Source organism: Prionailurus viverrinus, chromosome D1 (genome assembly GCF_022837055.1).
Source record: "Prionailurus viverrinus isolate Anna chromosome D1, UM_Priviv_1.0, whole genome shotgun sequence".
Classification (NCBI taxonomy): Eukaryota; Metazoa; Chordata; class Mammalia; order Carnivora; family Felidae; genus Prionailurus; species Prionailurus viverrinus.
In genome coordinates this window covers 59742889-59770870 of record NC_062570.1, presented here as the reverse complement: position 1 = coordinate 59770870, position 27982 = coordinate 59742889, and the positions used below count along the sequence as shown (strand labels likewise).

General features: G+C 42.6%; 1 protein-coding gene, 1 long non-coding RNA gene and 1 pseudogene across 6 annotated transcripts in view; 2 read left to right on the top strand and 1 right to left on the bottom strand.

Moving 5' to 3' along the window:
- LOC125177098 (uncharacterized) overlaps positions 1-27982 on the bottom strand; it is a 49000-nt gene that overhangs the window by 9929 nt on the left and 11089 nt on the right. For all 3 annotated transcript variants that reach the window (XR_007156506.1, XR_007156507.1, XR_007156505.1), the window contains 2 exons: positions 6485-6588; positions 522-688 (listed from right to left, as the gene is read on the bottom strand). This is a non-coding gene — a long non-coding RNA (uncharacterized LOC125177098). The remainder of the gene's footprint in view (positions 1-521; positions 689-6484; positions 6589-27982) is intronic.
- LOC125177090 (folate receptor beta-like) lies at positions 445-9155 on the top strand. 3 transcript variants are annotated; one of them, XM_047879142.1, is made up of 6 exons: positions 445-676; positions 4021-4114; positions 6175-6335; positions 8090-8278; positions 8427-8562; positions 8705-9155. In XM_047879142.1, the coding sequence occupies exons 3-6, from the start codon at positions 6183-6185 to the stop codon at positions 8989-8991; spliced, it is 765 nt and encodes a 254-aa protein (XP_047735098.1). In that variant the 5' UTR covers positions 445-676; positions 4021-4114; positions 6175-6182; the 3' UTR covers positions 8992-9155. The 3 variants fall into 3 exon arrangements, with proteins under 3 accessions (XP_047735098.1, XP_047735097.1, XP_047735099.1); XM_047879141.1 differs by lacking the exon at positions 445-676 and having other exon boundaries at positions 3230-4114; positions 6163-6335; XM_047879143.1 differs by lacking the exons at positions 445-676; positions 4021-4114 and having other exon boundaries at positions 6286-6335; positions 8170-8278.
- On the top strand, positions 1254-27982 carry LOC125177091 (protein FAM133B-like; annotated as a pseudogene).

The window sequence follows — 27982 nt, the reverse complement described above, 5'->3', positions numbered from 1 at the left end:
ATCTGAATCCTAGCCTCACCTTGCTGCCTGGGAACCAGAGTTTCCACAGCTGATGGGCTGGCACTCAGGTAAAGCTCCAGTTTCTCCTACCCCCACTCCCTGCAGCCCAGGGCCTCTCCCTTTGTAGGCCAAACACCTTCCTGTTATCTTTGTCTGGTCACAGGGCAGCCTACAGATTGGGTTCTACAAGGATGCGGATAGCTCACCTTGCTGATATTAAGCTTCCGGTCCAGGCAGATAACTCTCTCAGGATCTGCTCCTAGGTGGCTGCTTCACCCCCCGCCCCAGCACCCAGATCTCAGATTCAGAACCAGACTTGAGGCTCAACAAGGGCAGGGACTCCCCACAGGTCATAACCCCACCCCCAAATCACCTCCCAGTGGCTGGTTACTTCTGAAGCCATCAGGGCCCAGGGCCTTACTCTCCTGGTGGAGGGGCCACAAAGCCCAGTTAATGATCAGCCCCCAGGGCAGGGGTGGAGGGTGCGGGCAGGGACAAGTCCAATCTGAAAGAGCTCCCACCTTAAGACATTCCTAGATCTCTGGTCATTCTTCCCCAATCAGGAGAAGGCAGTCTGGTCCTATAAAGCCAGAAGAGAGGTCTGAAGGGTCCAATGGTGCCTTATCTGCCAAGGTCTTCAGAGGGCTGAACCCTCCCTGCTTGTCACAGGATTCAAGTAAGGATCACTCTGAGGGAGAGGGAAAGCAGGGCATGAGCTGGGGTCTCCTGGGAGTCCATTTCTTTGCAGACCCTTTAGGGCTTGGCTGCTCCCCCAGCAATCCCACCCCCTCCCTGTTCCATGGGCCCAGACCTATGGCCTTCCCCAGGGTATTGAGGCTCCATCTTCCTTAAACTTCTATTGCCATCCATAGGTTGATGGCTCCCACATCTGCATCCAACCTAGACCCTTCCTCTAGGCTTTCGTCTCTGTAACTACTTCTCCCTGGGTCGCACACAGGCACTGTGACAAAACAAAGCTTGGTATTTTCTCGTGCCCAAATTTGCTCCTCTACTCTTCCCTTTCCCCAAAAGTGGTACCACCATGATAAAAGGAAGGCTTGTGTCCTTGGCTAGGGTGAGAGAGGTGGGAGGGGTCTACATGAGACCAGACTCTGATGATGCCATAGATGGGGCACCTGTATGGGTAGATGTGGGGGGCAGGGGAGTGGAGAGAGGAGGGCTGGGGCCTGGGGTTCTGGGCATCTGAACATCTGATTGTGCAGCTGGAGATGAGCAATGCCTGAGGCTGATGAGTTTGGAGGAGTTGCTGGATCTATAAGTTGGGGACTGGAGAGTTCTGTGCTCTCTACAGCTGGCTGGGAGCTTGGAAGCTTGCACTCCAGCCCTTGCCCTGCAGTTGGTTCTATCCTGATTCTCTGGGTCTCATTCTCTTCTGTATCACAAGGACAGGGGGCTGCAAGTGGATCAGATTGTTTTAAAGGACTCGGCAACTCAGGCTGCAAGGTTTTATCAGACCTGAGTCTGGGGGAGAAAATGGGGTCAGTGGGGCTGGGGACTGGCCCTAGGCCGGCACTATTAATCCACCCACCTCCTGTGGAAGCTGGCTAGTGTCCACAATAATTGACGTGCAAGAATTAACTGCTGAGTAGGCCGAAGGACCTGCGGTGGGCCCACCTCGGCCACCTCTCTGGCTTGATCTTCCTCTGTGCCTGACTGTGTGCTTAGTCCCGCACCATGGGGCAGCAGGAAAATCGAGTGGCCTCTATGAACCCAATAGCAATGGCCAGATCCAGGGGTCCAATCCAGTCTTCAGGCCCAATGATCCAAAATTATCTGAATCGACCAAGGCCTACCTGGGAAGAAGTGAAAGAACAACCAGAGAAGAAAAAGAAAGGCTCCAAGGCATTGGCTGAATTTGAAGAGAAAATGAGAATTGGAAGAAAGAACTGGAAAAACACAGGGAGAAATTAGTAAGTGGAAGTGAGAGCTCATCCAAAAAAAACAGAGAAAGAAAAAAAAAAAAGAAATCTGGTAGGTATTCATCTTCTTCATCAAGCTCTGCTTCTTCCAGCAGTTCTTTGGATTCTGAAGATGAGGATAAAAAACAAGGAAAAAGAAAAAAGAGAAAGAAGAATCGTTCGCATAAATCTTCTGAAAGCTCCATGTCAGAAACTGAATGGGACAGTAAGGATAGTTTAAAAAAAGAAAAAGAAGTCAAAGGAGGCAACTGAGAAAGACAAGGGCATTAAAGGACTCAGCAAAAAAGAAAGATGCGTCCTGAAGATAAACCTTTATCGTCTGAGTCCTTATCAGAATCAGATTATGTTGAAGAAGTATGAGCAAAAAAGAAGAAAAGCAGTGAAGAACGAGGAAAAGAAAAAACAAAAAAGAAAAAGAAGCATGAGAAACACAGTAAAAAGAAGAAAAAGAAGGCTGCTAGTTCAAGTCCCGACTTGTCATAATATTAAGAAAAATCAGGATTCCTTTATAAAGAAAGTGCAATGTCTAAGGAAATTTCAACGGCGAAAATTATGACATAATTACTAACATGCATGAATTTTCTTGTTTTTAGAATTATTACTGGACTATTCAGTAGCCACTCGGATGCCTCCGTGTGAAAGGGCCATAATTGCTGCCTGCTGCTTGAACATCAGTTTTTTCTCTTCCAGTGCTTAACAACTCTGGGAGATAATACATTGCAGTTGTGCTAGTGGTTAAGATTTGGGGATAAAATTACTATTTTTGACTCGAAGTGTCTAATGATACATCAACAGAAATCAAATCTGGATATATCATTTAAGATGTAATTAGAAATGACCAGATGACTCTAGTTAACATTTTGGAAATAGGGATTACACTGATATTTCAAAATTCTTATTCAGTAGATAAGTGTATTTTAATTTTTCCCCTTATATACTTTTATTTACCTGGGGAAGGAGCTTTTAGGTTTGGCGGGGGGGTGGTTTGCTATCTCTTTAGCTAGAAGAATAGCGTGCCTTTTATCCTCACATATCCTGTTTTTGTGGACACAGTAGCCATGCTTCATGGGGAGGTCAGAGCTGGTACAGCAGTCTTGCCCTTAGACATCCTTAGACTCTTGTCATTTGCTGCTTTAAGTGAACCAGAGTAACAGCCTTTTGCAGCACAACAAAGCCCCAAAAGTTCTGGGATTTACCTCCACTTCAATAATACTGAATGTTTTTTAGCATTAGAATGTGTTATAACATTTGAATTAACTTTGACTACACTTTGGCTCTGGAGAGGAATCATTTCAAATAGCCACTGGTACTTTTTGAACTTGATAGCTAAAGATTCTAAAACGCATGTTTTACACTGTTAGTTTTAACCAGTCAGGAAAATTTTATGTGACCCATGATAGTTATTTTATTTTTGTATGAATTTTGTTTAGGCTGCCGTGTTTAGCTTTTATTAACCCCTTATTCCTGCTCTTAAATTCCATACTGTGGTTAATGGCATACTTGCCAAGATACTTAGCATGTAAAACAAAAAAGCAGACTTCTAATTTTTTCTTTTTTTTAACAGCTTCATACTGAAGCTGAGTCTTACCATAAACAAGTTGAGTGGCAGGCCTGGTATGCTGTGTCTTGTTACATAAAGCTATTGCCAGAATCTTAGTAAATATAACACTTTAGAAACTTGTCTTTGTATATTCATAACAAATTGTGACAAGTTAAGTGAGAATTACATTATTGCTCTTCCTGTGTCATATTTTACTAAGAGTTTGTGCCTCATATCTACTGCTGAATTGTTTACTAGTAACGTTAAAAGGAATTGAAAAATCATTTTCACTTTACATTTTTATATAATCAGGTAACATGACATATAATTTGATGTACAATTTTGCCTGTAACAGAGGGTGTGCTAATTAGAGTGGTATATGCACAAAACATTTTGGCATGACAAGAGGCTGAATAAATAGCTATTTTACTTAAAAAAAAAAAAAAAAAAAAAGAATTAACTGCTGAGTGGCCTTCGCCCGATCCCGGCTCCACTCCTGGGCCACATTCCCTGCTGCCTGACCTACTGCCCGTCTCCTAGGCCACTAAACCGCGGCTGTGCCCCGGAGTAAGGCAAGGGGGACTGTAGAGAGGAGCAGAGGCCTGAGCCAGACCAGAACCACTTCCTCTCCCAGGTATGCCACTCCCCACCCCTTTAGTAGAGGCAACACACCCCGCTGTGCTCTCAGCATGTGCTAAAGAATTTGCTGCACCGAGAGGATCCACTTTGCCTAAATCCTAGAGAATCCAGAAGTGGAAGCTAAGGGCCCAGAGCAGAGCAGGTTCTGCCCAAGGTTAAAACCGCAAGCTGGTGTCCACCACCGAACTAGAACCAGCGGACTTTTACCTTTCAGCACAGTGCTGGGTGCTTAGCGGCGCTTCACGTCTGGGGCCCTGGGTTGTGTGTGTTCAGGGTGGTGGTGGTTGGTGGGGGCATAGCTGCACCAGTATCTGAAGCTGAGACTAGGAATGTGGAGAGCAACTTGCAGAGTGCATAGGTTGCAGGGAGAAGAGAGCTCTGACTCTAGAGAGCAACCACCACAGCAAGAAAAACTACTGACCGACCAGGTGGGGCCCACCAAGCCTGGGGAAGGGCCTTCTCAGCCTCCACCCAGGCCTCCCTAGTACTCCCCATCAGCGGCCCCCATGAAAGCCTCAGCACAGCGAAGGTGCAAGGGACAAAGCTGAAAGAGCTCTGGAATCGAGGGGCCTGTATCAATCTTGGGGGGTCTCTATTATGGTAGGTGAGGCACATCCCTCAGCCTGAGCCAACTGATGACACAATCCGTGCCCAGCTGACTCTCATTTGTTAGGGTTTTCTCCCCTACATTTAGTGCTCAGATGAGGACGCTAAAGCTCAAGATAATTTGAGTTATTTTCCCCCAAGGTCAAGCCAGAGGTGGTGTGTTAGGGCTGAGAACTGTGCTCTAAACTGCTAGACCGTGTTTCCCCAAAGAACCTGATCCAAAGAGTCACCTGGTGCTCCCGAGAGTACTGATTTGTCTTGTGACCCAATCAGTGAGTGACTGGGTCATTAGAAGGATGATTGGGTCCTGGAATGAATGAATTACCAAGTGAGAGAATGAATAAACACTGGAGTAAATAGAGCAGCAGAATATTGGATTGTGGGAAGGTGAGGGGTGAGGAGGAGAGGGGAGGTGGGAATTCAATTCCAGGTTTCCCAAGCCCTGCCAGGCAGTCAGCCTGGAGGCCACCCAGCTCAGGTCCCTTCCAGGAGGCCAAGGAAGCTGCCTGAGCTCCACAGGACAGGGCGGGGAGGGCAAGGCAGTGTGGAGACAAGGCAACTTTGAGCAGAGGGGCGTGTGCGCTTTGGGAGCCATGGGAAACGAATGCCAAACTTTAGGAGAGCCCAGGCGCCTGGTGACCGGTGGGGTGAAGGAACGGTCAGTTCCCTCCCAAGGTTCAGTGTCTGAATTCAGAGGATTCAGGTGCTATGAAGGCCAAAGGGAGGCCAGCTCTGTGGTCGGGGGCAGGAACCTCCCCAAGGCCCCGGAGGCTGTCCAGCTGGCTGCCCACAGCCCTCTCTGCCCTGGGACATTCCCCGAGGCGCAGTATCTCCGGGAGAGGCCAAATGATGAGGCTGGGAAGGGCTGGAACTGGGGCTGGGTTTTGTTGTCTTGTTTTAAACTTAGGTCTGCGGCTTATCTGGAGCTCCAAAACTGAGGTTATTGTCAAAGTTTGCACGAAGTCATTTGGTGTCAAAATCTGACCTGAAAATTAATGTGAGGTTATTATAGTTTTTATTTCTCCCACCAGTGTAGCTATTTCAGCACAGAATGTATGCTTGACTGTTGCGTGCAGGTGGATTGTATTACCTCTTACAAAATCCTAAATACTTGAAATTCTGAAACACTTGCCTCCAAGGATTTCAAACAAGACTGTGGACCTATGGCAATCTCCCGGCTATTTCTTCATTTTGCCCAAACTCCATCCCTTAGTTTCATCATTTGATCCTCCTGTCCACCTGGAGAAATCACTAATGACACTAGCAAGGACTGTCCCAGAGGGCGGTGTCTGATCCCTCCTCTCCCTGAGTCTATGAAGATAGGGGTAGGGGTGGGGCATGACGGGGCCCAGGCTTCTTGGAGGCTCCACCCACCTGGGGCTATTCCCACACACCTGGAGGCCCCACCTCTGCTTTCCTTGGTGCCACTGACCACAGGTCTTCCTTCAGACACTGACATGGCCCAGCTGGTGACAACAGAGTTGCTGCTCCTTCTGGCGGGGGTGGCCGCAGTGTGGGCAGCCCGGCCCAGGACTGAGCTTCTCAATGTCTGTATGGATGCCAAGCACCACAAGGAAAAGCCAAGCCCAGAAGACGAGCTGCATGAGCAGGTGGGCGGAGGGTCGATCCGAGGTGGGGAGGTGCTGACTCAGGAAGAGGGCAGCGAGAGATAGAAGCATCAAACCCTTTCCATGGTGGAGGCAGGAAGGCCACCTGAGAGACTTTGAGTTTGCACTAATGCGGGCAACTACTGGCTTACCACATACTGTGTGCCCAGTGTCGCCAGTACAATGCCAGCACCTCAGCTCCTTGGTTGTTGGGTTTCCGCGTTACACAGATCAGGAAGCACGTCCAGAGAGGAGCCTGGGAAATGACACAGGAGAGAACCGTCAGGCACATCAGACCCATGGGGCTGATTTTGATTTCAGAGTTTAGACGGAAACTGACCCAAGAATCTGAGAGCAGCAAATGCACACAACACATTGTGGTTTCTTTCCCTCCAGCCCCAAACAGCTCGAGAAAAGTAGATTTCTCACAGTCTTGAGGCTGGGTGTGAGGCACATTGATTCATGCATCTAGCAATCATTTCCACTGGGGCACTTGACCTTTTTGTTGGACCAGAGGTCTCTTTTCTATGAAAATTATTTTGTCACAACCCCTTTAATATCCTGGACCTATCTAAGCATTAAAAAAAGCAATATGATGCATAACTGTAAAGAAAACACAAGAGGGAAGTCACTTGTAAAATGCATTCCAATATGTAAATGTTCATTTTGACCTCAGTAGCAGATAATGATCATAGTCCCCAGTTAGTGCTTGCTCAGAATCACTGAGCCTGCAGCTAAGTGACGGTGTAACTTGCATACTTTGAGCAGCCTTGATTTTAACTTCTTTTAAAGTGCACGTTTTTTTGTTTTTATTGTGGTTTTTTAAGCTTTTTAAAACAATGTTTATCTTATTTATTTTTGAGAGAGACAGAGATAGAGCATGAGCAGAGGAGGGGCAGAGAGAGGGGGAGACACAGAATCCAAAGCAGGTTCTGTGCTGCCAGCACAGAGCCCCATGCAGGGCTCGAACTCACAAACCGTGAGATCCTGACCTGAGCCAAAGTCAGTCAGTCACTTAAGCAACTAAACCACCCAGGCGCCCCTGAAGAGCACATTTTAATATTTTGCTTTTAAACTGAATTCTAAACTATGGGTTTTCATTCATTCACTGTTTTGAGTATTTATGTAATTAGATCTATTCTGAGGTTCCAATTTATTTAGCTTGCCTCCTCACCTCTGGGTCTTTGCCACCTTCTAAATGAGGCTTGTCTGACAAGTCTAGAAAACTGCCCTTCCCCATCCCTCTCCCCTGCCTAATCTCTTTCCAAAGCAGTCGATGAGTTTTCATTGTTATGTCTGTACCTCTACCTTCTGGGTTAGAGTAAGTAGGAGCTCAATAGAGATTTGGATTATTGAATTTTATAATGGCTGCACTTCCCCCAAAGAGGGTCCCCCAGTGGCAAGTATTTCTCTGAAAGACTGACTGTGTTAGGGGATAAAAGAGGGAGGAGTCTTGGTAGCTCAGTGAGTCAAGTGTGGGACTCTTGATTTCAGCTCAGGTTATGATCTCATAGTTCATGGGATCAAGCCCAATGTCAGTCTCTGTACTGACAGCACAGAGCCTGCTTGGGATTTTCTCTCTCTCTCTTTCGCTCTCCCACCCCCAAGTAAATAACTAAACATTAAATAAATAAATAAATAAATAAATAAATAAATAAATAAATAATTTAAAAAAGACTAAAGGGGGAGAGGTTCCGCATGGGAATACTGTGGCTGTGCCAGGCATGGGAGTTAGTGCCTGTGTCTCCCCCACCCAGTGCAGCCCCTGGAAGAAGAATTCCTGCTGCTTTGCCAACACCAGCCGGGAAGCCCATAAGGACATTTCCTACCTGTACAGATTCAACTGGGACCACTGTGGACAGATGGCACCCGCCTGCAAACAGCACTTCATCCAGGACACCTGCCTCTATGAGTGCTCCCCCAACCTGGGGCCCTGGATCCAGCAGGTATGAGTGTCCTCCCCTGGACCCCCAACTTTGCAGAGGAGCTAAGCCTCCCAGACAACTCCTCGGGCTGCCTCTCCAGCTCTCTCTTCAGGGCAGAGCTGCCCAGAATCTTGAACCTCAGCCCTTTTTCTCCACTCACCTCTCCCAGGTGAACCAGAGCTGGCGCAAAGAACGCATCCTGAACGTGCCCCTGTGCAAGGAGGACTGTCAGCAATGGTGGGAGGACTGTCGCACGTCCTACACCTGCAAGAGCAACTGGCACAAGGGCTGGAACTGGAGCTCAGGTGAGGGCCTGGGCAGGTCAGGGAGGGAGAGATCTGGAGGCAGAGGTGTGGGGTGTGGAGCTGGCATATTGGGGCTGTGAGATTGGTGGAAACAAAGTTAGTTCTGGGCCCAGTGGCTGAAGGTCTTCCATCTCCCCTACAGGGCATAACCGGTGCCCAGTGGGAGCTGCCTGCCACCACTTCCATTTCTATTTCCCCACGCCCGCAGCCCTGTGTGAGGGCATCTGGAGCCACTCCTACAAACTCAGCAACTACAGCCGAGGGAGCGGCCGCTGCATCCAGATGTGGTTCGACCCGGCCCAGGGCAACCCCAACGAGGAGGTGGCCAGGTTCTATGCCTTGGCCATGAGTGCGGGAGCCATGCCCCATGGGATTGGGCTTCTCCTGCTCAGCCTGGTCCCCATGCTGCAACTCTGGTTGCTCAGCTGAGCTCCTTTTACCTTGTGATATCTGCACAGCCCTGCCCTGTTCAGCCCCATAGCTCCCAGCTATTCACTTCCTGTTCCTTGGATGGGGGCGGGGCTCTGCCCCACGTTTGAATAAACCAGACACCCAACATGTATTAAGTGAATTCTTTGGGTGTGAAATGGGAATGTGACTTTTGCTTTCAGGTTCCCGCTGATTGAAGCCAGTTAGACTTGGTCAGTTCCACGTTCTGAAACTTACTATGAACTTTCTAGATGTTTAACTGCGCTTATAACCTAGGACATATTCATAGCTCTCAATTTCATTTTTTGTTACAGCTCTCATCTAGAGCCAGGCCCAGAATTTTATTTTATTTTATTTTTATTTTATTTTTTAAAGTTTATTTATTTTTCACAGAGAGAGCGCGCGCATGGGTGGGGGAGGGGCAGAGATAGGGAGACACAGAATCTGAAGCAGGCTCCAGGCTCTGAGCCGTCAGCACAGAGCCCAACGCGGGGCTCGAACTCATGCACCTCGAGATCATGACCTGAGCCAAAGTAGGACGCTCAGCCGACTGAGCCACCCAGGTGCCCCAAGGCTCAGAATTTTAGAATTTGAATTGGACCTATATCCCGCCCCCCCCCCCCCCCCCTGCCCCAGGTTGACTATTCTGCTCCGAGCTCAGCTCTCCAATAGAAGAGAGAGGAATGGGTGTGCCTGGCATGTTCTGGATGTATGGCTGGGTAGAGATGAAGAGGTTCAGCAAGAGCCATTCCTCACCAACAGCTAACACCCACAAAGCACTATCTACCAGGCACTATCCTAAATGCTTTACATTTATTCCTATAGGGTATATAGACTGTTGTGTGCCTTGTACATATGTGGAAATGGCCACATAAAGTAAGAAATATGGCTAAAACTGTCCCCTGCATAAAAGCTGAGATTCCAACTCAGGCAATCTGATTCTTGAGAATAAATTCTTTCCCCTGCAGACTGGGTAAATATGTGTATCTTGAAGGGATAATGGACCTCATGCTTAACCAGACTTGTGCGCTTGAGCTGGTCTAGCAGAGCCAGGAATGGAACCCAAACCTAGCTCCTAGATGAGGTTCCAAACCAACAATTTGACAGACTTTTAGGCAGTGTTTTCACATTAAGCATAGCTTGTAGCAGTTATAATAAGCTAGGTTAAAAAAATAATAAGCTAGGCTATGTTACAGTAACATCTCAAATATCTCCCTGGCACAACTAACATTTCTTATTCAAGCCACAGAGTTTAATGTGGGTTAAGCAGGGTTGGGGTGGGGGGGATTTCTGCATGGCACTCAGGGATTCCCAAGGTTGAGGGAGGCTCCATCTCATCATACACTTCCATGAGACAGGAATAGGAAGCTTGGTGAATTCTCTACAGGCTTACAAAACTTCCACCCATCACTAATTTTGATGGCCACATCAAGTCATTGCCATGACTAACTTCCAGGAGGTGAGGAAAATACAATGCTAACAAGTTCTTGGAAGGAGAAGGGGAGCAGAATGTTTGTCAAAAGACCTACCAACTTGTAATGTTATGGTCAGTTTATGTTTCTGGCATGGTTGTGGTTACAAATTTAATTTTTCAGCTTGATTCAGGTAAGAAAGAGAACCAGCCCTTTGAACCCTATGCAAAGAACTACATCAACATGAAAAATGGAGCGTTCCACTGGCCACCATCCTAGATAGTCTTGCAAACAAGGCCAACTGATGTATTACATTTAATATGGAACCAATGATACTATTTACAAATGCAACTTACTTATAGATGTGTTAGAATGAGTGAAATTTGGGGCACCTGGGTGGCTCAGTTGGTTGAGCATCTGACTTAGGCTCAGGTTGTGATCTCACCACTCATGAGTTCAAGCCCCGCATTGGGCTCACTGGTGTTAGTGTGGAGACTGTTTCAGCTCTTCTGTCCCCCTCTCTCTCTGTCCCTTTCCTGCTTGAGCTCTCTCTTAAAAATAAATAAATCTTAAAAAAAAAAAAAGAATGAGTGAAATATCACCTCAAGCCAACATGCCTTATTAAAAGCTTATTGTGCTGTTTCTGAACCATGTATAAGAATACTTGTCTGAGTCCCACTTTCTGGAGTTGCCATTCTCAAGTTCTGAGGAGTCATTAGCTTGCAGAATGTATTAATAATTTTCCATATTAAGATCTCCTCAGCAGTGGTACTGGCATAAGGATTGACATAGAGATTAATGGATCAGAACTGAGAGTCCAGAAATAAATCCTTATATTTATATTTAACTGATATTTGACAAAGGTGCTAAGGCAATTCATTGGGGGGAAAGGATAGTCTGTTCAACAAATGTGTTGGGACAACTGATTATCCACACACAAAAAGGTGAACTTATGGTATGACCTTCAAGTCATACCATATACAGAAAATTAACTCAAAAAGATCATAGACTTAAATGTGACAGCCAAGGGGCACCTGGGTGGCTTAGTGGTTAAGTGTGCAACTTCAGCTCAGGTTATGATCTTGCCCTTCATGAGTCAGAGCTCCATGTTGGGCTCTGGGCTGACAGTTTAGAGCCAGGAGCCTGCTTCAGATTCTGTCTCCCTCTCTGTCTGCCCCTCCCTCACTTGCACTCTCTCTCTGTCTCTCAAAAATAAATCAATGTTAAAAAAAAAGTCTTTTTAAGTGTGACAGCTAAAACAAAATTTCTAGAAGAAAACAAGAGAATAGTTAACAGACGTTGCGTTAGGCAAAGATTTCTTAGATTAAAACTTCTAGGGGTGCCTGGGTGGCTCAGTTGGTTGAGTGTCCGACTTCAGCTCAGGTCATGATCTCACACTCCGTGAGTTCGAGCCCCGCATCGGGCTCTGTGCTGACAGCTCGGAGCCTGGACCCTGCTTCGGATTCTGTGTCTCCCTCTCTCTCTGCCCCTCCCCTGCTCATGCTCTGTCTCTCTCTGTCTCAAAAATAAAACATTGAAAAAAAAACCAAACTTCTACTGGGCCGCCTGGCTGGCTCAGTCAGTGGAGCATGCAACTCTTGATCTCAGGGTCATCAGTTCTGGCCCTACGTTGGGTGTAGAGACTACTTAAAGAAAAAAAATCTTAAAAAAAAAAGCTTCTACCTATTCTAAGATGGACAGTGTATTTCTTCCTTTCTTTCTTTCTTTCTTTTTATTTTAACTTGTTTTATTTTTTATTTTTTTAAATTTACATCCAAATTAGTTAGCATATAGTGCAACAATGATTTCAGGAGTAGATTCCTTAATGCCCCTTACCCATTTAGCCCATCCCCTCTCCCACAACCCCTCCAGTAACCCTCAGTTTGTTCTCCATGTTTCAGAGTCTCTTATGTTTTGTCCCCCTCTCTGTTTTTATATTATTTGTGTTTCCCTTCCCTTATGTTCATCTGTTTTGTCTCTTAAAGTCCTCTTAGGAGTGAAGTCATATGATTTGTGTCTTTCTCTGACTGACTAATTTCACTTAGCATAATACCCTCCAGTTCCATCCACGTAGTTGCAAATGGCAAGATTTCATTCTTTTGGATTGCTGAGTAATACTCCATTGTGTGTGTGTGTGTGTGTGTGTGTGTGTGTGTGTGTGTATGTATGTGTGTATATATATATATATATATATATATATATGTATGTATATGTGTGTATATATATATATATATACATACACACACACACACACACACACACACACACCACATCTTCTTTATCCATTCATCCATCGATGGACATTTGGGCTCTTTCCATACTTTGTCTATTGTTGATAGTGCTGCTGTAAACATTGGGGTGCATGTGCCCCTTCAAAACAGCACTCCTGTACCCCTTGGATAAATACCTAGTAGTGCAATTGCTGGGTTGTAGGGTAGTTCTATTTTTAGTTTTTTGAGGAACCTCCATATTGTTTTCCAGAGTGGCTGCACCAGCTTGCATTCCCATCTTTCTTTCTTTTTAAGATGGACTGTGTTCTTTTGGACCAAAAGCAGTCTATGACTGAAAAAAACTGTATGACTGAAAAAACTGATAAACTGGATATCATCAAAATTCCAAGACCTCTGCACTTCAAAATATATCATTTAGAAAACTGGGGCTCCTGGGTGGCTCAGTCAGTTGAGAGTCATGATCTCACGGCTTGTGAGTTTGAGCCCCACATTGGGCTCTGTGCTGACAGCTCAGAGCCTGGAACCTGCTTCGGATTCTGTGTCTCCGTCTCTCTGCCCCTCCCCCACTCATGCTCTGTCTCTCTCTGTCTCTCAAGAATAAATAAACATTAACAATTTTTTCAAGAAAATTAAAAGACAAGTTACAGACTGGAGGAAATATCTGGAAAACACATATCTGATAAAGGATTTGTATCCATAATATATAAATAATGCTTACCACTCAATAGTTAGAAAACAAACAACTCAATCAAATAATGGGCAATAGAATGAACAGACATTTCATTAAAGAAGTTACACAAATGGCTAATAAGAAAAGTGAAAAGGGAAAAGATGCTTGATACCATTCATTAGTCATTAGAAAAATGCAAATTAAAACCACAATAAGATACCATTTCATACCCACTAGAATGTTTATAGTAAAAAAGGCAATAACAAATGTTGGCAAGGATGTGGAGAAATTGGAACTCTGATACATTGTTGAAAGAGAGGTAAAATGGTGCTGTCTTTTGGAGAACTGTGTGGCAGTTTCAAAAACAGTTACATGTAAGACTGCCTTACAACTCAGCAATTCCACTTCGAAGCATCTACCCAAGAGAAATGAAAATATACAACCACATAAACACTTGTATGTGAATGTTCATAGAAGCATTATTCAGCGGAGTGCCTGGGTGGCTCAGTCAGTCCAGCGTCCGACTCTTGATCTGGGCAGGGTCATGATCTCACAGTTTATGTGTTTGGGCCCTGCATTACGCTCTGTGCTGATAGTGTGGAGCCTGCTTGGGATTCTCTGTGTCCCTTTCTCTCTGCCCCTCCCCTGCTCATGCTCTATCTCTCTCAAAATAAATAAATAAGCATTAAAAAAAAGAAGCATTATTCAGAATAGGTCAAGACTTAAAATAACCTAAATGTCTATCAACCAATGTATAGACAAAATATATTTTACCCATACAATGGAATATTATTCAGCAATAAAAAGTAACAAACTACTGACACATGCTAATGTCATGGATGAACCTTAAAAACACTATGTTAAGTGAAACTCCATTTGTATGAAAATTCCAGAAAAGGCAAATTTATAGAGACAAAGTAGATTAGTGGTTGCCTAGGGCTGGGATTTGGGAACCAAGATTAATTCTAAATGGACATGAGGGGGCATGAAAATTTTCTAAAACCCATTTATGGTGAGGTTGTACCACCTGGAAAAATATTTGTAAACTTTAAATAAGTAAATTTTATGATCTGTAAAAGAGTGAATGATTACCTATATGATACTCTCCCCTGCAATGGTAGCATATAGAGAATCTTAAATGATTCTAAATTTCTGTGGGGTGTGTTCATGAGGTGACAGATTCTGAAGAATTCAGAATCTGGCTCCACAAAAATCTATCATCTGAGCCAAACTCGATCCCATCATAAACTTTGAGAGATGAGGTGCTTCAGTGGCTCAGTTGGTTGTGTGTCTGATTCTTGATTTGGGCTCAGGTCATGATCACAGGGTTGTGGGATGGAGCCCCACGTTAGATTCTCTCTCTCTCCCTCTGCCCCTCTCCCCCATTCATGTGCTCTTTATTTTTATTTAAAAATTTTTAATGTTTATTTATTTTTGAGAGAGAGAGAGAGAGCACGAGCAGGTGAGGGGCAGAGAGAGAGGGAGACACAGAATACGAAGCAGGCTCTAGGCTCTGAGCTGTCAGCACAGAGCCCAATGCAGGGCTGGAATTCATGAGCTGTGAGATCATGACCTGAGCCGAAGTCAGACGCTTAACCGACTGAGCCACCCAGAAGCCCCACCTGCTCTTTAAAATAAAAAACAACAAAACTTTGAGAGACTGGTTGGGAAAATGCAGCAATCAAGGAGGGACTCTGTGCTTGGTGTGGTATGGACGGTACCAGTAGAGATATTTAGGAGTGTGGCCCATTGACCAAGGGTTTTTTTTAGAGAAAGGGTTTATTCCAGTTGGCACAAGTATGGTCTATTAAATTGAGGGTTAGAAACCAGAGCCAGGAGAGAAAAAAGGCTACATCATATGACTAATGAAAAAAAAGATCATGAAGCACATTACCAAAAATACCAACACAATAGCCACAACCATCTTGCCTTCTCAATTTCACTAATTCCTTTAAAAATATTCCTGCTTCTCGTCTGTGGGTTAGCTTCTCCCTCCATAGAAGTCTTCTGTTTTAGGACCGAAATTTTTCTGGAAACCTCAAGCCTCACAGCTCCAATGGGTTGCACTGTCCAAGGGTCAGCTATGGTGGTGATGTCAGACCCATGAGTCTGTTCTCCTGTCAAGTATGGCAGAATCTTTGGGAAAACAAAAGGAGAGAACAGAACCTCCTTGTTGGCAGGACCGAATGATCTAGAGACCTACTGATGTCCAATATCAGAGTGAAAGAGAGAAGCTTCATCGAGGAGAAAGACAACAGAGCATGAAGCTACTGGTGACTGCTGCATTTCATGAAGTCTCAGTTGATGGCTACTCTGAAGAGGAAATATTAGGATCTGGGGAAGGAGAGTTACCTTTGCAACCAACTTATTTTTGATGATTCTATTTGTCCTTCCTTACTTGCCTTGAGCTCTGGGTGATATGGGCAGTGGATATATTTAGAAATCTTGAGGGCCTTACAGTCTATTGTGTAAGATGTACACCAAACTTACTATCGATAATAAAAAGTTATTTTAAACAAAGGCATAAAATGATCTTGGAAATAAATTTGTTGATAGGCATCATGCAAGCCCTTGCATGTGAACATGAGTATGTTTTTACCAATTTGGGAAAGTTCGCAGTCACTGACCATTCACAGCCACAAACTTCACCCTGTGGAAAAGTCATCTGGAAAGGATGAGCTCCTCTCTTGGCTTTGACATCTTTCTCTACATTATGGACATGATAAACAAGGCAGATTTTGTTTGTTTGTTTGTTTGTTTGTTTGTTTGTTTGTTTTGAGAGGGAGAGAGCGAGTGAGCATGTGAGCAGAGAGGGGCAGAGAGAAAGAGGGAGAGAGAAAATCCCAAGCAGGCTCCACGCTGTCAGCACAGAGCCCCAAGTGGGGGCTCAATCGTACAAACCGTGAGATCATGACCGGAGTGGAAAGTAAGAGGTGGTGCTCAACTGACTGAGTCACCCAGGTGCCCCAAGGCAGCTCTTTAGAATACTGATAGCTAATTTTAAAAACATGGAGCATACCGACCATACCGAATTATTTTTAGCATCCCTCCTTGTAGCCTTTCCTTCTGAGTGCCAGGCAGTGAGAAAGCAAATTTTTTGTGTATTCTAACAGCTTCCAGGGAAGCATCAAGATGATTTTGGTGTAAAAGATGCCTTGATAATTTTGTTATTCTGAATTTAGGGGCTGATCGTGCATAAGGGAAACAGAAAAAAAAAGTGTTGTCAGGAAATAACCTCAGCCTCGGTCGTGTTATTAATAAGAAAATTATATTTTATAATTTTATATTTTAGAACATTAAAAATGTTAACTTCTCCAGAAGCGAGGAATCCTAATGTTTTCTGTTCTATCTTGACCCAAGGGGATGGATAATGTGAGTCGTGAAAACTTAACATGCTTTCTAAGAAGTGAAAGTTCACTTTCACATTATGCAAGGACTTAAGCTGTCCTATAAGGAGAAAACACACCAAAATAACTTTTATTTCCTCATGTTAAGTATAGACTGTATACTCAAAGACCATTTTGCTTTTTCTTTTTTTTAAGTAGGCTCCACTCCCAGTGTGGAGCCCAACATGGGGCTTGAACTTACTATCCAGAGATCAAAACCTGAGCTGAGATCAAGAGTCAGACACTTAACCCGACTGAGCCACACAGGTGCCCCTCAAAGACCATTTTTCTTATGAGTGACCATAGCATCTAAACATTGATACTTCTTAAAGTACAAGTGGTCTGAAGAAGCACTTCTGGAATGGCAGAGTAAGGACATCTGAAAACCTGCTTCTCCATAAAAGCAATAACACTGGTAAAAATTGTCAAAATCAAGTTTTTAGGAGTCTGGAAACCAAGGCTTTCAAAAACCGAAGGAGAATTTGTTTAAGAAAAATGGTCGAATGTCAGTAGGAACAGTGAATTTTGACCGGCTTCTTCCCCATCTTCCTCTCCCCAACTCCACAGGAGCTCCACAAATCCGCAGCCTCACAACTACACTAGCTTTGAAAAACACTGGCCTAGCAGCCACTAGAGGGGGCAGCATGGGTGTGGAACTCCCCAAACAGCCCCATCCCTAGAGAACTGTCACCGTTTGATCTATCTGTAAGCTCCCTTGAAGAGTCCCATTCATAGCACTAGTCTTTATTTGACCTGATTCAGAACTCTCACAGCAAGAAACTCTATTTTGTTTGTCTAAACAATTAGCAGCAAATTGTCTGAGGTCCCAGCTGCCGGAGGCAGAAACACCAGCTGAAGCAAACAAGAGGCTGGCTAAAAAACTTAAGAGGAATATTGGGGAATGAAATGTTGATGGAGGGCTATGAAATCTCTGATTACCTCGGGATCTAGAAATCTGCAAATGTTTACAGAACTGTGAGCACATCCAGGAAATACCTGAGGAAGTTCCAATCTCTCCATCAACTCTGGTGAGCTTGAGGTCCTGCTCATGCAGGAAGTGAGGAATAAGGCAGAGTAAACTGCCAGAGTGTTGAAGGCTTGCCTGAACCCTTGGTAAAAAGTAGGGAACGTACTGCTTCAAGGAATTTAATGAAATTTCTGTCCAATCATTAACTGACCACTAAGCAAACCAGGCAGAAACTTCAGCGACCGCATATGACAAAGAAAATAAGACTCTACAGAATTAGCCCATGAAAGTTGATAAACAAATAAGCAGCAACAACTCAAGCCATGGTTGGGGAGATCTGATTTCCAGAGTTGCCATCTTACATTAATTAAAACACCCAATGTTTGAGGACTTAGTTGGCTCAGTTGGTGGAGTGTGCAATTCTTGATCTTGGGGTTGTGAGTTCAAGCCCCACATGGAATGTAGAGATTAAAAATAAAATCTTTTTTAAAAATTACCCAATTTTCAACAAAAAATATGAGACATGCAAAGAAACAGGAAAGTGTGAGTCATACACAGGGGGGAAAAAGCACTCAGAAGAAACGGTCCCTGAGGAAACCCAGACACTGGACTTATTAGACGAAGACTTTAAACCAGCTATTATAAGCAAGAAGTAGGGTGGCTGGCTGGCTCAGTAGGCAAAGTGTGACACTCTTAACCTCAGGATCATGAGTTCAAGCCTCGTGTTGAGTGTAGAGCCTACTTTTTTTTTTTTAAAAAAAGAGGAAACTATGTCTAAAGAATTCAAGGAAATATGAAAATGATGTCTCACTAAATAGAGAACGTCAATAAAGAAATAAAAATTATTGGGATGCCTGGCCGGCTCCAGTCAGTAAAGCATGTGACTCTTGATCTCAGGATCATGTGTTCAAGCCCCACACTGGGCATGGAGCCTACTTAAAAAATAAAAATAAATTAAAAAAAGAAATAAAAATTATTTAAAAACTGAAATAGAAATTAGGGTAGAACAGTACAATAACTGAAATGAAATATTTACTAGAAACTGCTCAACTTGATAAGGAATATCTACCAAAAAACCTAGAGCTAACATACTTTTTTTTTGAGAGAGAGTGCGAGCACAAGTGGGGGAGATAGGCAAGGGGGAGAGAGAGAGAGAGAGAGGGAGAGAGAGAATTTAAACAGGCTCCGTGCTCAGCACAGAGCCCAATATGGGGTTTGATCCCACGATGCTAGGAACCCTTGGTTCCCCAACCCAACCCAATCAAGAGTTGGAGGTAGAGCTAACATACTCAATGGTGAGAAACTTGAAGCTTTCCTATTAAGATCAGGTACAAGGTAAGGAGGTCCCTTTCACTTCTCAGCATTGTACTGAAAGTTCTAGCTAATGCATCAGGATGATCAGGATGAGAAAGGAAATAAAAGGTACAGATTGGAAAGGAAGAAATAAAGTGTCCTTGTTCATAGATGACATATTCATCTATAAAGAAAATCTGGGGCACTTGGGTGACTCAGCTGGTCAAACATCTGACTTCTGCTCGGGCCATGATCTCATGGTTTGTGAGTTGAAGCCCCACATCAGGCTCTGTGCTGACAGCTCAGAGCCTGGAGGCTGCTTTGGATTCTGTGTCTCCCTCTCTCTCTGTTCCTTCCCCACTTACCCTCTGTCTCTCTCTGTCTCTCAAAAATAAATAGACATTTAAAAAAATTAAAAGAAAAAAGAAAATCTGAAGAAATGACAAAAAATTTCTGGCACTAATAAGTGATTATAGCAAGATTGAAGGATATAAAGTTAATATGTGGAGGTCAACTGCCTTCCCACATACTAGCAATGAACAAGTGGAATTTGAAATTAAAAAATATATATCATTCATAATAGCATCTGGAAAAAAATGAAATACATAGGTATAAATCTAACAAACTATGTATAAAATCTATGTGAGGAAACTATGAAATTGATGAATGAAATCAAGGAATTAAATAAAGGAGAGATATTTCATGTAAGGAAGACTCAATATCGTCAAGATGTCAGTTGTTCCCAACTTGATCTATAGATCCAATGTCATCCCAATCAAAATCCCAGCAAGTTACTTGGTAGATATTGACAAACTGAGCCTACAGATTATGTGGAGATGCAAAAGACCCAGAACAGCCAGCACAATATTGAGAAGAACAAAGTTGGATAAATGACAATACCTGACTTCAAAACTTAACTGCAAAGCTACAGTAATCGAGACAATGTGGGCGGCACCTGGGTGGCTCAGTCGGTTAAGCGGCAAGCATCCCACTTCAGTCCAGGTTGTGATCTCAGGGCTCATGAGTTGAGCCCTGCATCGGGCTCTCTGCTATCATTGAGGAGGATGCTTTGGATCCACTGTCTCCCTCTCTCTCTGACCCTCCCTCACTAGCTTTCTCTCTCTCTCTCAGAAAATAAACACACACAAAAAAGACAATGTGGTATTGGCAAAAGAATAAACAAACGGATTAATGACACAGAGAGTCCACAGATACACTCACATAAGTATAATCAACTGCTCTTTGACAAAGGGACAGTGGCAATAAAATGGAGCAAAGAGAATCTTTTCAACAAATGTTGCCAGGACAACTGGACATCACATACAAAATGATAAATCTGGATACACGTCACACTTTTTGTGAAGGCACAAAAAGTAATTGAAAATGGATCACAGACTTGAATAGATCACAGATACAAAACTATAAAACTCCTAGGAGATGATGTATAAGAAAATCTAGGTGACCTGGGTTTTCTGATGACTTTTTTTTTAATGTTTATTTCATTTTATTTTTTGAGAGAGAGTCAGAGCACAAGTGGGGGAGGGGCAGAGAGAGGGGGAGACACAGAATCCGAAGCAGGCTCCACGTTCTGAGCTGTCAGCACAGAGCCTGACGCGGGGCTTGAACTCATGACCCTGAGATCAAGATCGGAGCTGAGATCAAGAGGTGGATGCTTAACCAGCTGAGCCACCCAGGTGCCCCTGGTGATGACTTGTAAGATACAAAATCAGGAGAGTCTGGGTAGATCCATCAGTTGAGCATAGGACTTCGGCTCAGGTCATGACCTCATAGTTTGTGAGCTCCAGCCGAGGGGGAGCTCATTGCTGTCAGCACAGAGTTCACTTTGGATCCTCTGTCCCTCTCCCTTTGCCCCTCCCCCGCTCACTCTTTCTCTCTCTCAAAAATAAACATTAAAAAAAAAAAAAGATACACAACCAAAGGCATGATCCATGGAAGAAAGAACTGACAAGCTAGTCTTAATTAAAATTAAAATTTTCTGGGGTGCCGGGGTGTCTCAGTCCCTTATGCCTCCAACTTCAGTTCAGGTCATGATCTTGTGGTTCGAGCCCTGCATCAGGCTCTGTGCTGACAGCTGACAGCCTGCTTCAGATTCTGCGTCTCCCTCTCTTTCTGCCCCTCCCCTGCTTGCTCACGTGTGTGTGTGCATACTCTCTCTCTTTCTCTCTCAAAAATAAATAAGCATCAAAATTTTTAAAATTTTCTGATACGTAAAAGATACTAAGAGAATGAGAAGACAAGCCACAGACTGGGACAAAATATTTGCAAAACACATACCTAATAAAGGACTGTTTTCTAAAATAGAAAGAACTCTTAAAGCTCTACAATAAGAAAATAAACAACCTGATTAAAAATAAGCCGAATACCTTAATTAGCCGACACCTCAGCAAAGAAGATACACAGATGGCAAATAAACATATGCAAAGATGCTCCACATATATATCTTCAGGGAAATGCAAATTAAAACAATAGTGAGGGGCGCCTGGGTGGCTCAATTGGTTAAGCCTCCGACTTCGGCTCAGGTCATGATCTCGCCCCTCGTGCGTTTAAGCCCTGCATCGGGCTCTGTGCTGACAGTTCAGAGCCTGGAGCCTGCTTCAGATTCTGTGTCTCCCTCTCTCTATCCTTCCTCTACTCTCTGTCTCTCTCAAAAATAACTCAACATTAAAAAAAAATTAAAGCAAGAACAACAGTGAAATACCACTATACACCTAACAGAATGGCCATAATCTGAAACACTGACAACACCAAATGCTGGTGAGGATGTGGAGCAATAGGAACTCTCATTCGTTGCTGGTGAAAGTGCAAAATGATACAGCCACCTTGAAAGACTGGTGGTTTCTTAACAAAATTACACGTATTCTTATCATATAATCCAGCATTTCCCCAAAGGAGTTGAAAACTTATGTCCACATAGAAATCTGTACATAGATTTTTATAGCAGCTTTATTCATAATTGCCAAATGTTGAAGCAACCAAGATGTCCTTCAGTAGGTGAGTGGATAAATGAACTGTGGTACATCCAGACAACGGAATATTATTCAGCACTAAAAAGAAATGAATAATCAAGCCATGAAAAGACATGGAGGAACCTTGAATGCATATTACTAAGTGAAAGAAGCCAACATGAAAAGGCTACAGACTATATAATTCCAACTACATGACATTCTGGAAAAGGTGCAAACTAGGAGACATTATAAAGATCAGTGGTTGTTGGGGGCTGGGGAGAAGGAGGGATAAATAGGCAGAGCAGAGAGGTTTGTTTTTTTTTTAAGACTTTATTTTTTTGAAGTAATCTGTACATCTGACGTGGGGCTCAAATTTACAATCCCAAAAGTCACATGCTCTACTGAGTCAGCCAGGTGCCCCAGAGAAGAGGGTATTTTTAGGGCAATGAAAATAATCTGTATAATAATGACACGTGCTATGATATATTTGTCCAAACCCAAAGAATGTACAACACCAAAAGGGTACTGTAATCTAAACTATGCACTTCAGGTAATTAAGATGCATTAATGTAGGTTTATCAGTTGTAACGAACGTACTATTCTGGTTGGGGATGTTATAATGGAGGAAGATATGCATGCCTGGAGGCAGGGGGTATATGGGAGATCCCTATACCTTCTCCTTGATTTTGTTGTGAACCATAAGCTCCTTTTTTAAGGAAAAGTAAAGTCTGAATTTAAAACAGTTTCTTACTGTAGGTACTCAGCAGTAGATTTGAAGGGGTAGAAGAAAGAATCTACAGACTTGGAAATAGAAATTGTCCATTTTTTTTAAGTTTACTTATTTATTTTGAGACACAGAGAGAGAGAGAGAGAGAGCATGCATGAGCACATGAGTGGGGGAAGGACAGAGAGAGAGGGAGGGAGAGAATCCTAAGCAGGTTCCATACTGTCAGCGCAGAGCCTGATGTGGGGCTTGAACCCACGAACAGTGAGATCATGACCTGAACCAAAATCAAGAGTCAGACACTTAATGGACTGAGGTACCCAGGCGCCCCAGAAATTGCCCATTCTTAAAAACAAACAGGATGAAGAAAAATGAACAGAACACAGGGACATGTGGGAATACCATCAAGCATACCAGAATATGCACAATGGGAGTCCTAGAAGGAGTAGAAAGAGAATAAGAGCATAAAGAATTGGAGAAATCAAGACCAAAACCACTCAGATTTTAAATAAAAAAATTAATCTACACGTCTAAGTTCAGTGACCTCCAAGTAAGAGAAACTCAAAGAAATTCACACTTGAACACATCAGAGTCAAACTATTGGACTATAAAGAGAGAATCTTGAAAGCAACAATAGAAAAGCGACTCATCATTTATAAAGGATCCTCAATAAGATCAACTGTTAATGTCTCATTTAGAAACTATGAAGTCCAGGAGGCAATGGGATGAAATATTCAAAGTAATGAAAGAAAAAGACTGTCAGCCCAGAATTTTATAACCAAAAAAATTATTCTTCAAAGGAGAAATGAAGACATACCCAAATACACCAAAGTTGAGAGAATTTGTCACTAGCAGACTTTCCCTACAAGAAATACTAATGATTGCCCTTTAGGCTGAAATGAAAGAACACCAGACAGTGAGTTGAATCCACATGAAGAAATAAAGAGCACCAGTAAAAGTTACTACATAAAGAAATAGAAAATACGGTATAAATGTTTTTATGTTGTAACTCTTTTCTTATCCTATCTAATGGGAAAAGATAGCTTCATGAAGCAATAACTATAAAATGGTATATACATATATTTTTTTTATTGAGAGAGAGAGCGAGAGAGCGCACAAGCAGGGGAGAGGCAGAGAAAGACGGGGACAGAGGATCTGAAGTGGGCTCTGCGCTGACAGCCAGATGTGGGACTCAAACTCACAAACCATGAGATCATGACTTGAGCTGAAGTCTGATGCTCAACCAACTGAGTCATCCAGGTGCCCCTAAAATGGTACTGATATGGTCATAGTGTATAAAAATGTAATTTATATAATAATACAGCAAAGGAGTATGAGAAGGAATGAAACTATATTGGAGTAAAATTTTGAACATTATTGAAACTCAGTATTAATCTAAACTAGATTGTTATAAATTATGATGTTAATTGCAACCCCAGAGCAACTATTAAGAAAAAAATTATAAAAATATAATAAAAGAAACAACAAAGTAATTAAAAGGGTACATTTAAAAATATCTATTAAACACAGAAGAAGGGAGTAAAGGAGAAATAGAGGAACAAAAAAACCAAAATACATATATAAAACAAAATTGCAGGTGTAAAACCTGTTATTAGTAATTACATTATATATAAATAGATTGAATTCTCCAATAAAAATGCAAAGATTGGCAGATAAAAAAATCATTGTACAACTATACACTCTTTTTTTTAACGTTTATTTATTTTTGAGAGAGAAAGAGCTCATGAGAGGGGCAGAGAGAGAGAGAGAGAGAGAGAGAGAGAATCCAAAGCAGGCTCTGTGCTGACAGCAGACAGCTTGAACTCACAAACTGTGAGATCATGACCTGACCTAAAGTCGGACACTTAGTGGACTGAGCCACCCAGGCACCCCAACTATCCACTCTTTGCATGACTCACGCTTCAGATTCATAGACACAAAAAAGGCTGAACCTAAAAGGATGGAAAAAGATACATTATGCAAAAAATAACTAAAGGATATCTAGAGTGGCTATAATAGTATCAGACAAATAGAATTTAAGACAAAAATTGTTAAGAGGCAAAGAAAGGCATTTTAATTTATCTTTTAAAGTTTATTCATTTTGAGAGAGAGACAGACACACATGTGTGCACACACGGGAGGGGGCAGAGAGAGAGGGAGACAGAATCCCAAGCAGGCTCCATGGTATCAATATGCAGCCTGACATGGGACTCAATCCCATGAACCGTGAGATCATGACATGAGCCAAAACCAAGAATCAGACACTCCACTGACTGAGCCACAAAGGCACACCAAAAAGAAAGATTTTAAATCAAAACCTAACCTTATACCTTAAAAAATAGAAAAAGAGCAAAATATACTCAAAGTGAGAAGGAAAAAAATTAAGAGTAAAGCAAAAATAAATGGAATAGAGCATAGAAAAACAATAGAGAAAAACCATGAAAATGAAAGTTGGTTCTTTGTTTTGTTTTTTTAAATTAATTAATTAATTAATTTTTAAGTAAGCTCTACACTTAACATGGGGCTCAAACTCATGACCCCAAGATTAAGAGTCACATGCTCTACTGACTGAGCCAGTCAGGTGCCCCCAAAAGTTGTTTCTTTGAGAATATCAACAAAAACCTTTATTTAGACTGATCAAGAAAAAAAGGAAAGAAGAGTCAAATTACTAATATCAGGAATAAAAGAGGAGACGACACTAATACAGAAATAAAAAGCATTGTAAAAGAATACTATGAACAATTGTATGCCAATAAATTAGATACCATAAATGAAATGGCCAAATTCCTAGAAAGATACAAACTACCAAAGATGACATAAGAAGAAGTAAAACATCTAAATATACCTATAACAAGGAAAGGGATCGAATTCATAATTTTAAAACCTCCCACAAATAAAAGTTCAGGCTCACACACCTCAGTGGTGCACTCTACCAAATGTTTAAAGAATAATTACTACCAATCCTTCAGAAACTCTTTGGAGGCACCGACTGGCTTAGTTGGAATAGAATGTGACTCTTGATCTTGGGGTTCAAGCCCTACGTTGGGTGTAGACATTACTAAAATAAATAAACTTTAACAAAAAAAGAAATTCTTTCAAAAAAGAAGAGGTAATACATCTCAACTCATTCTGTGAGATCAATATTACTCTGATACAAAATCACACAAAGACATTGCAAGAAAACTACAGACCAATATTCACTATGGATAAAGACATAAATATTCTCAATGAAATACTAGCAAACTGAATCCAGCCAGGGGAGCCTGGATGGCTCAGCCAGTTAAGAATCTGACTTTAAAAAAATTTTTTTTTCGTTTAATGTTTATTTTATTTTTGAGAGAGTGAGAGAGTGAGCATTAGCGGGGGAGGGGCAGAGAGACTGGGGCCGGGGGACAGGATAGAAGATCCGAAGGGGGCTCTGTGCTGACAGCAGAGAGCCCCATGTGGGGCTCAAACTCTTGAACCCAAGATCATGACCTGAGTCAAAGTCAACACTTAACCAACTGAGCCATCCAGGCGCCCCAAGTATCTGATCCTTGATTTTGGCTCAGGTCATGATCGCAGGGTATGAGATTGAGCTCCATGCTCAGCATGGAGCCTGCTTAAGATTCTCTCTCTCTTCTGCCCCTCTCCCCTGTTTGCGTGGTCTCTCAAAAAAAAAAAAAATATATATATATATATATACAAAAAACCAAAAACAACCCAGAACTGAATCCTGCCACATATAAAAAGGATTACACATCATGACCAAATAGGATTAATCCCAGAATGCAAGTTGGTTTAACATCCAAAAATTAATTGATTCAAAATATCATATTACTAGAATAGAAGACAAAACCCACATGATCATCTCAGTCGAAATATAATTTGGCAGAATCCAAAATACTTTCATGATTTAAAACAAAACAAAACCCAATACTGAACAAACTAGGAATAGAAGAGAATTCACACAACCTGACAAAGGTCATCTATGAAAAAGGCACAGATAACATCACAGTCAACATCAAAAGGCTTTCCCACTAATATCAGGAATAAGGAAGTATATCCATGCTCATCATGTCTATTCAACTTGTACAAAAGTTGTAGCTATGGGTACTTAGCTGGCTTAGTCAGTGGAGCACACGACTCTTGATCTTGGGGTGGTGAGTTTGAACCCCACTTTGGTGTAGAGATTAATAAAAAAAAAGTTGTAGCTAAGCCTGTTAGTCAATAAAAAGGAATAAAGGCATACAGATTTGAAAGCAAGAAGCAAAACTATTTCTCCTTCCTTCCTTCCTTCCTTCCTTCCTTCCTTCCTTCCTTCCTTCCTTTTTTTGCTGCAAAAAGCTTTATCATTTCCATTTGGTCCACAGCTTAAAAAGCTGCCTAGAGGCTGCAGGGAGAAACTCAAGTACAAGCCTGGGCATAAAAGGGATGCCATCTAGGAAATGTTTCTCTAGGAAGAAGTAAAACTTTCTATTCACAGATGTCATTGTACATAGAAAATCCTAAGGAATCCACAAAATATTATTACTAATAAGCGAGTCTAGAAAGTTTGTAGGATAGCAGATAAAAACACAAAAATCAATTGTATTTCTAGATACCTGCAATGAAAATATAAAAATGAACTTAAGGAGCACCTGGGTGGCTCAGCTAGGTAAGTGTCCAACTTCAACTTAGGTCATGATCTCACAGTTTGTGGATTCGAGCCCCACATCAGTCTCTATACCAGTCAGTTTCTATATTGGTATAGAGACCATCAGTCTCTATACTAATCAGCTTGGGATTCTCTCTCTCTCCCCTTCTCTCTCTGCCCCTCCCCTGCTTGCTCTCTCTTTCAAAATAAATAAACAAACTTAAAAGAAAAAAAAGAGTATAATTCCAGGGGCATCTGGCTGGCTCAGCTGGAAAAGCATAGGACTCTTTTCTTTTTTAAAATGTTTATTTTCTGGGTGCCTGGGTGGCGCAGTCGGTTAAGCGTCCGACTTCAGCCAGGTCACGATCTCACGGTCCGTGAGTTCGAGCCCCGCGTCAGGCTCTGGGCTGATGGCTCGGAGCCTGGACCCTGTTTCCGATTCTGTGTCTCCCTCTCTCTCTGCCTCTCCCCCATTCATGCTCTGTCTCTCTCTGTCCCAAAAATAAATAAACGTTGAAAAAAAAAATAAAATAAAATGTTTATTTACTTATGGGGGGGGGGGGAGGGGCAGAGAGGGAATTCCAAGCAGGCTTGCGCTGTCTCTCTCAAAAATAAATCTAAACATTTTTTTTTAAATAAAGAATTTATTAAAAAGAAATAAATTTAAGAAAATAATTCCAGGGGGAGAGGGGGCCTGGGTGGTTCAGTCAGTTAAGCATCTGACTCT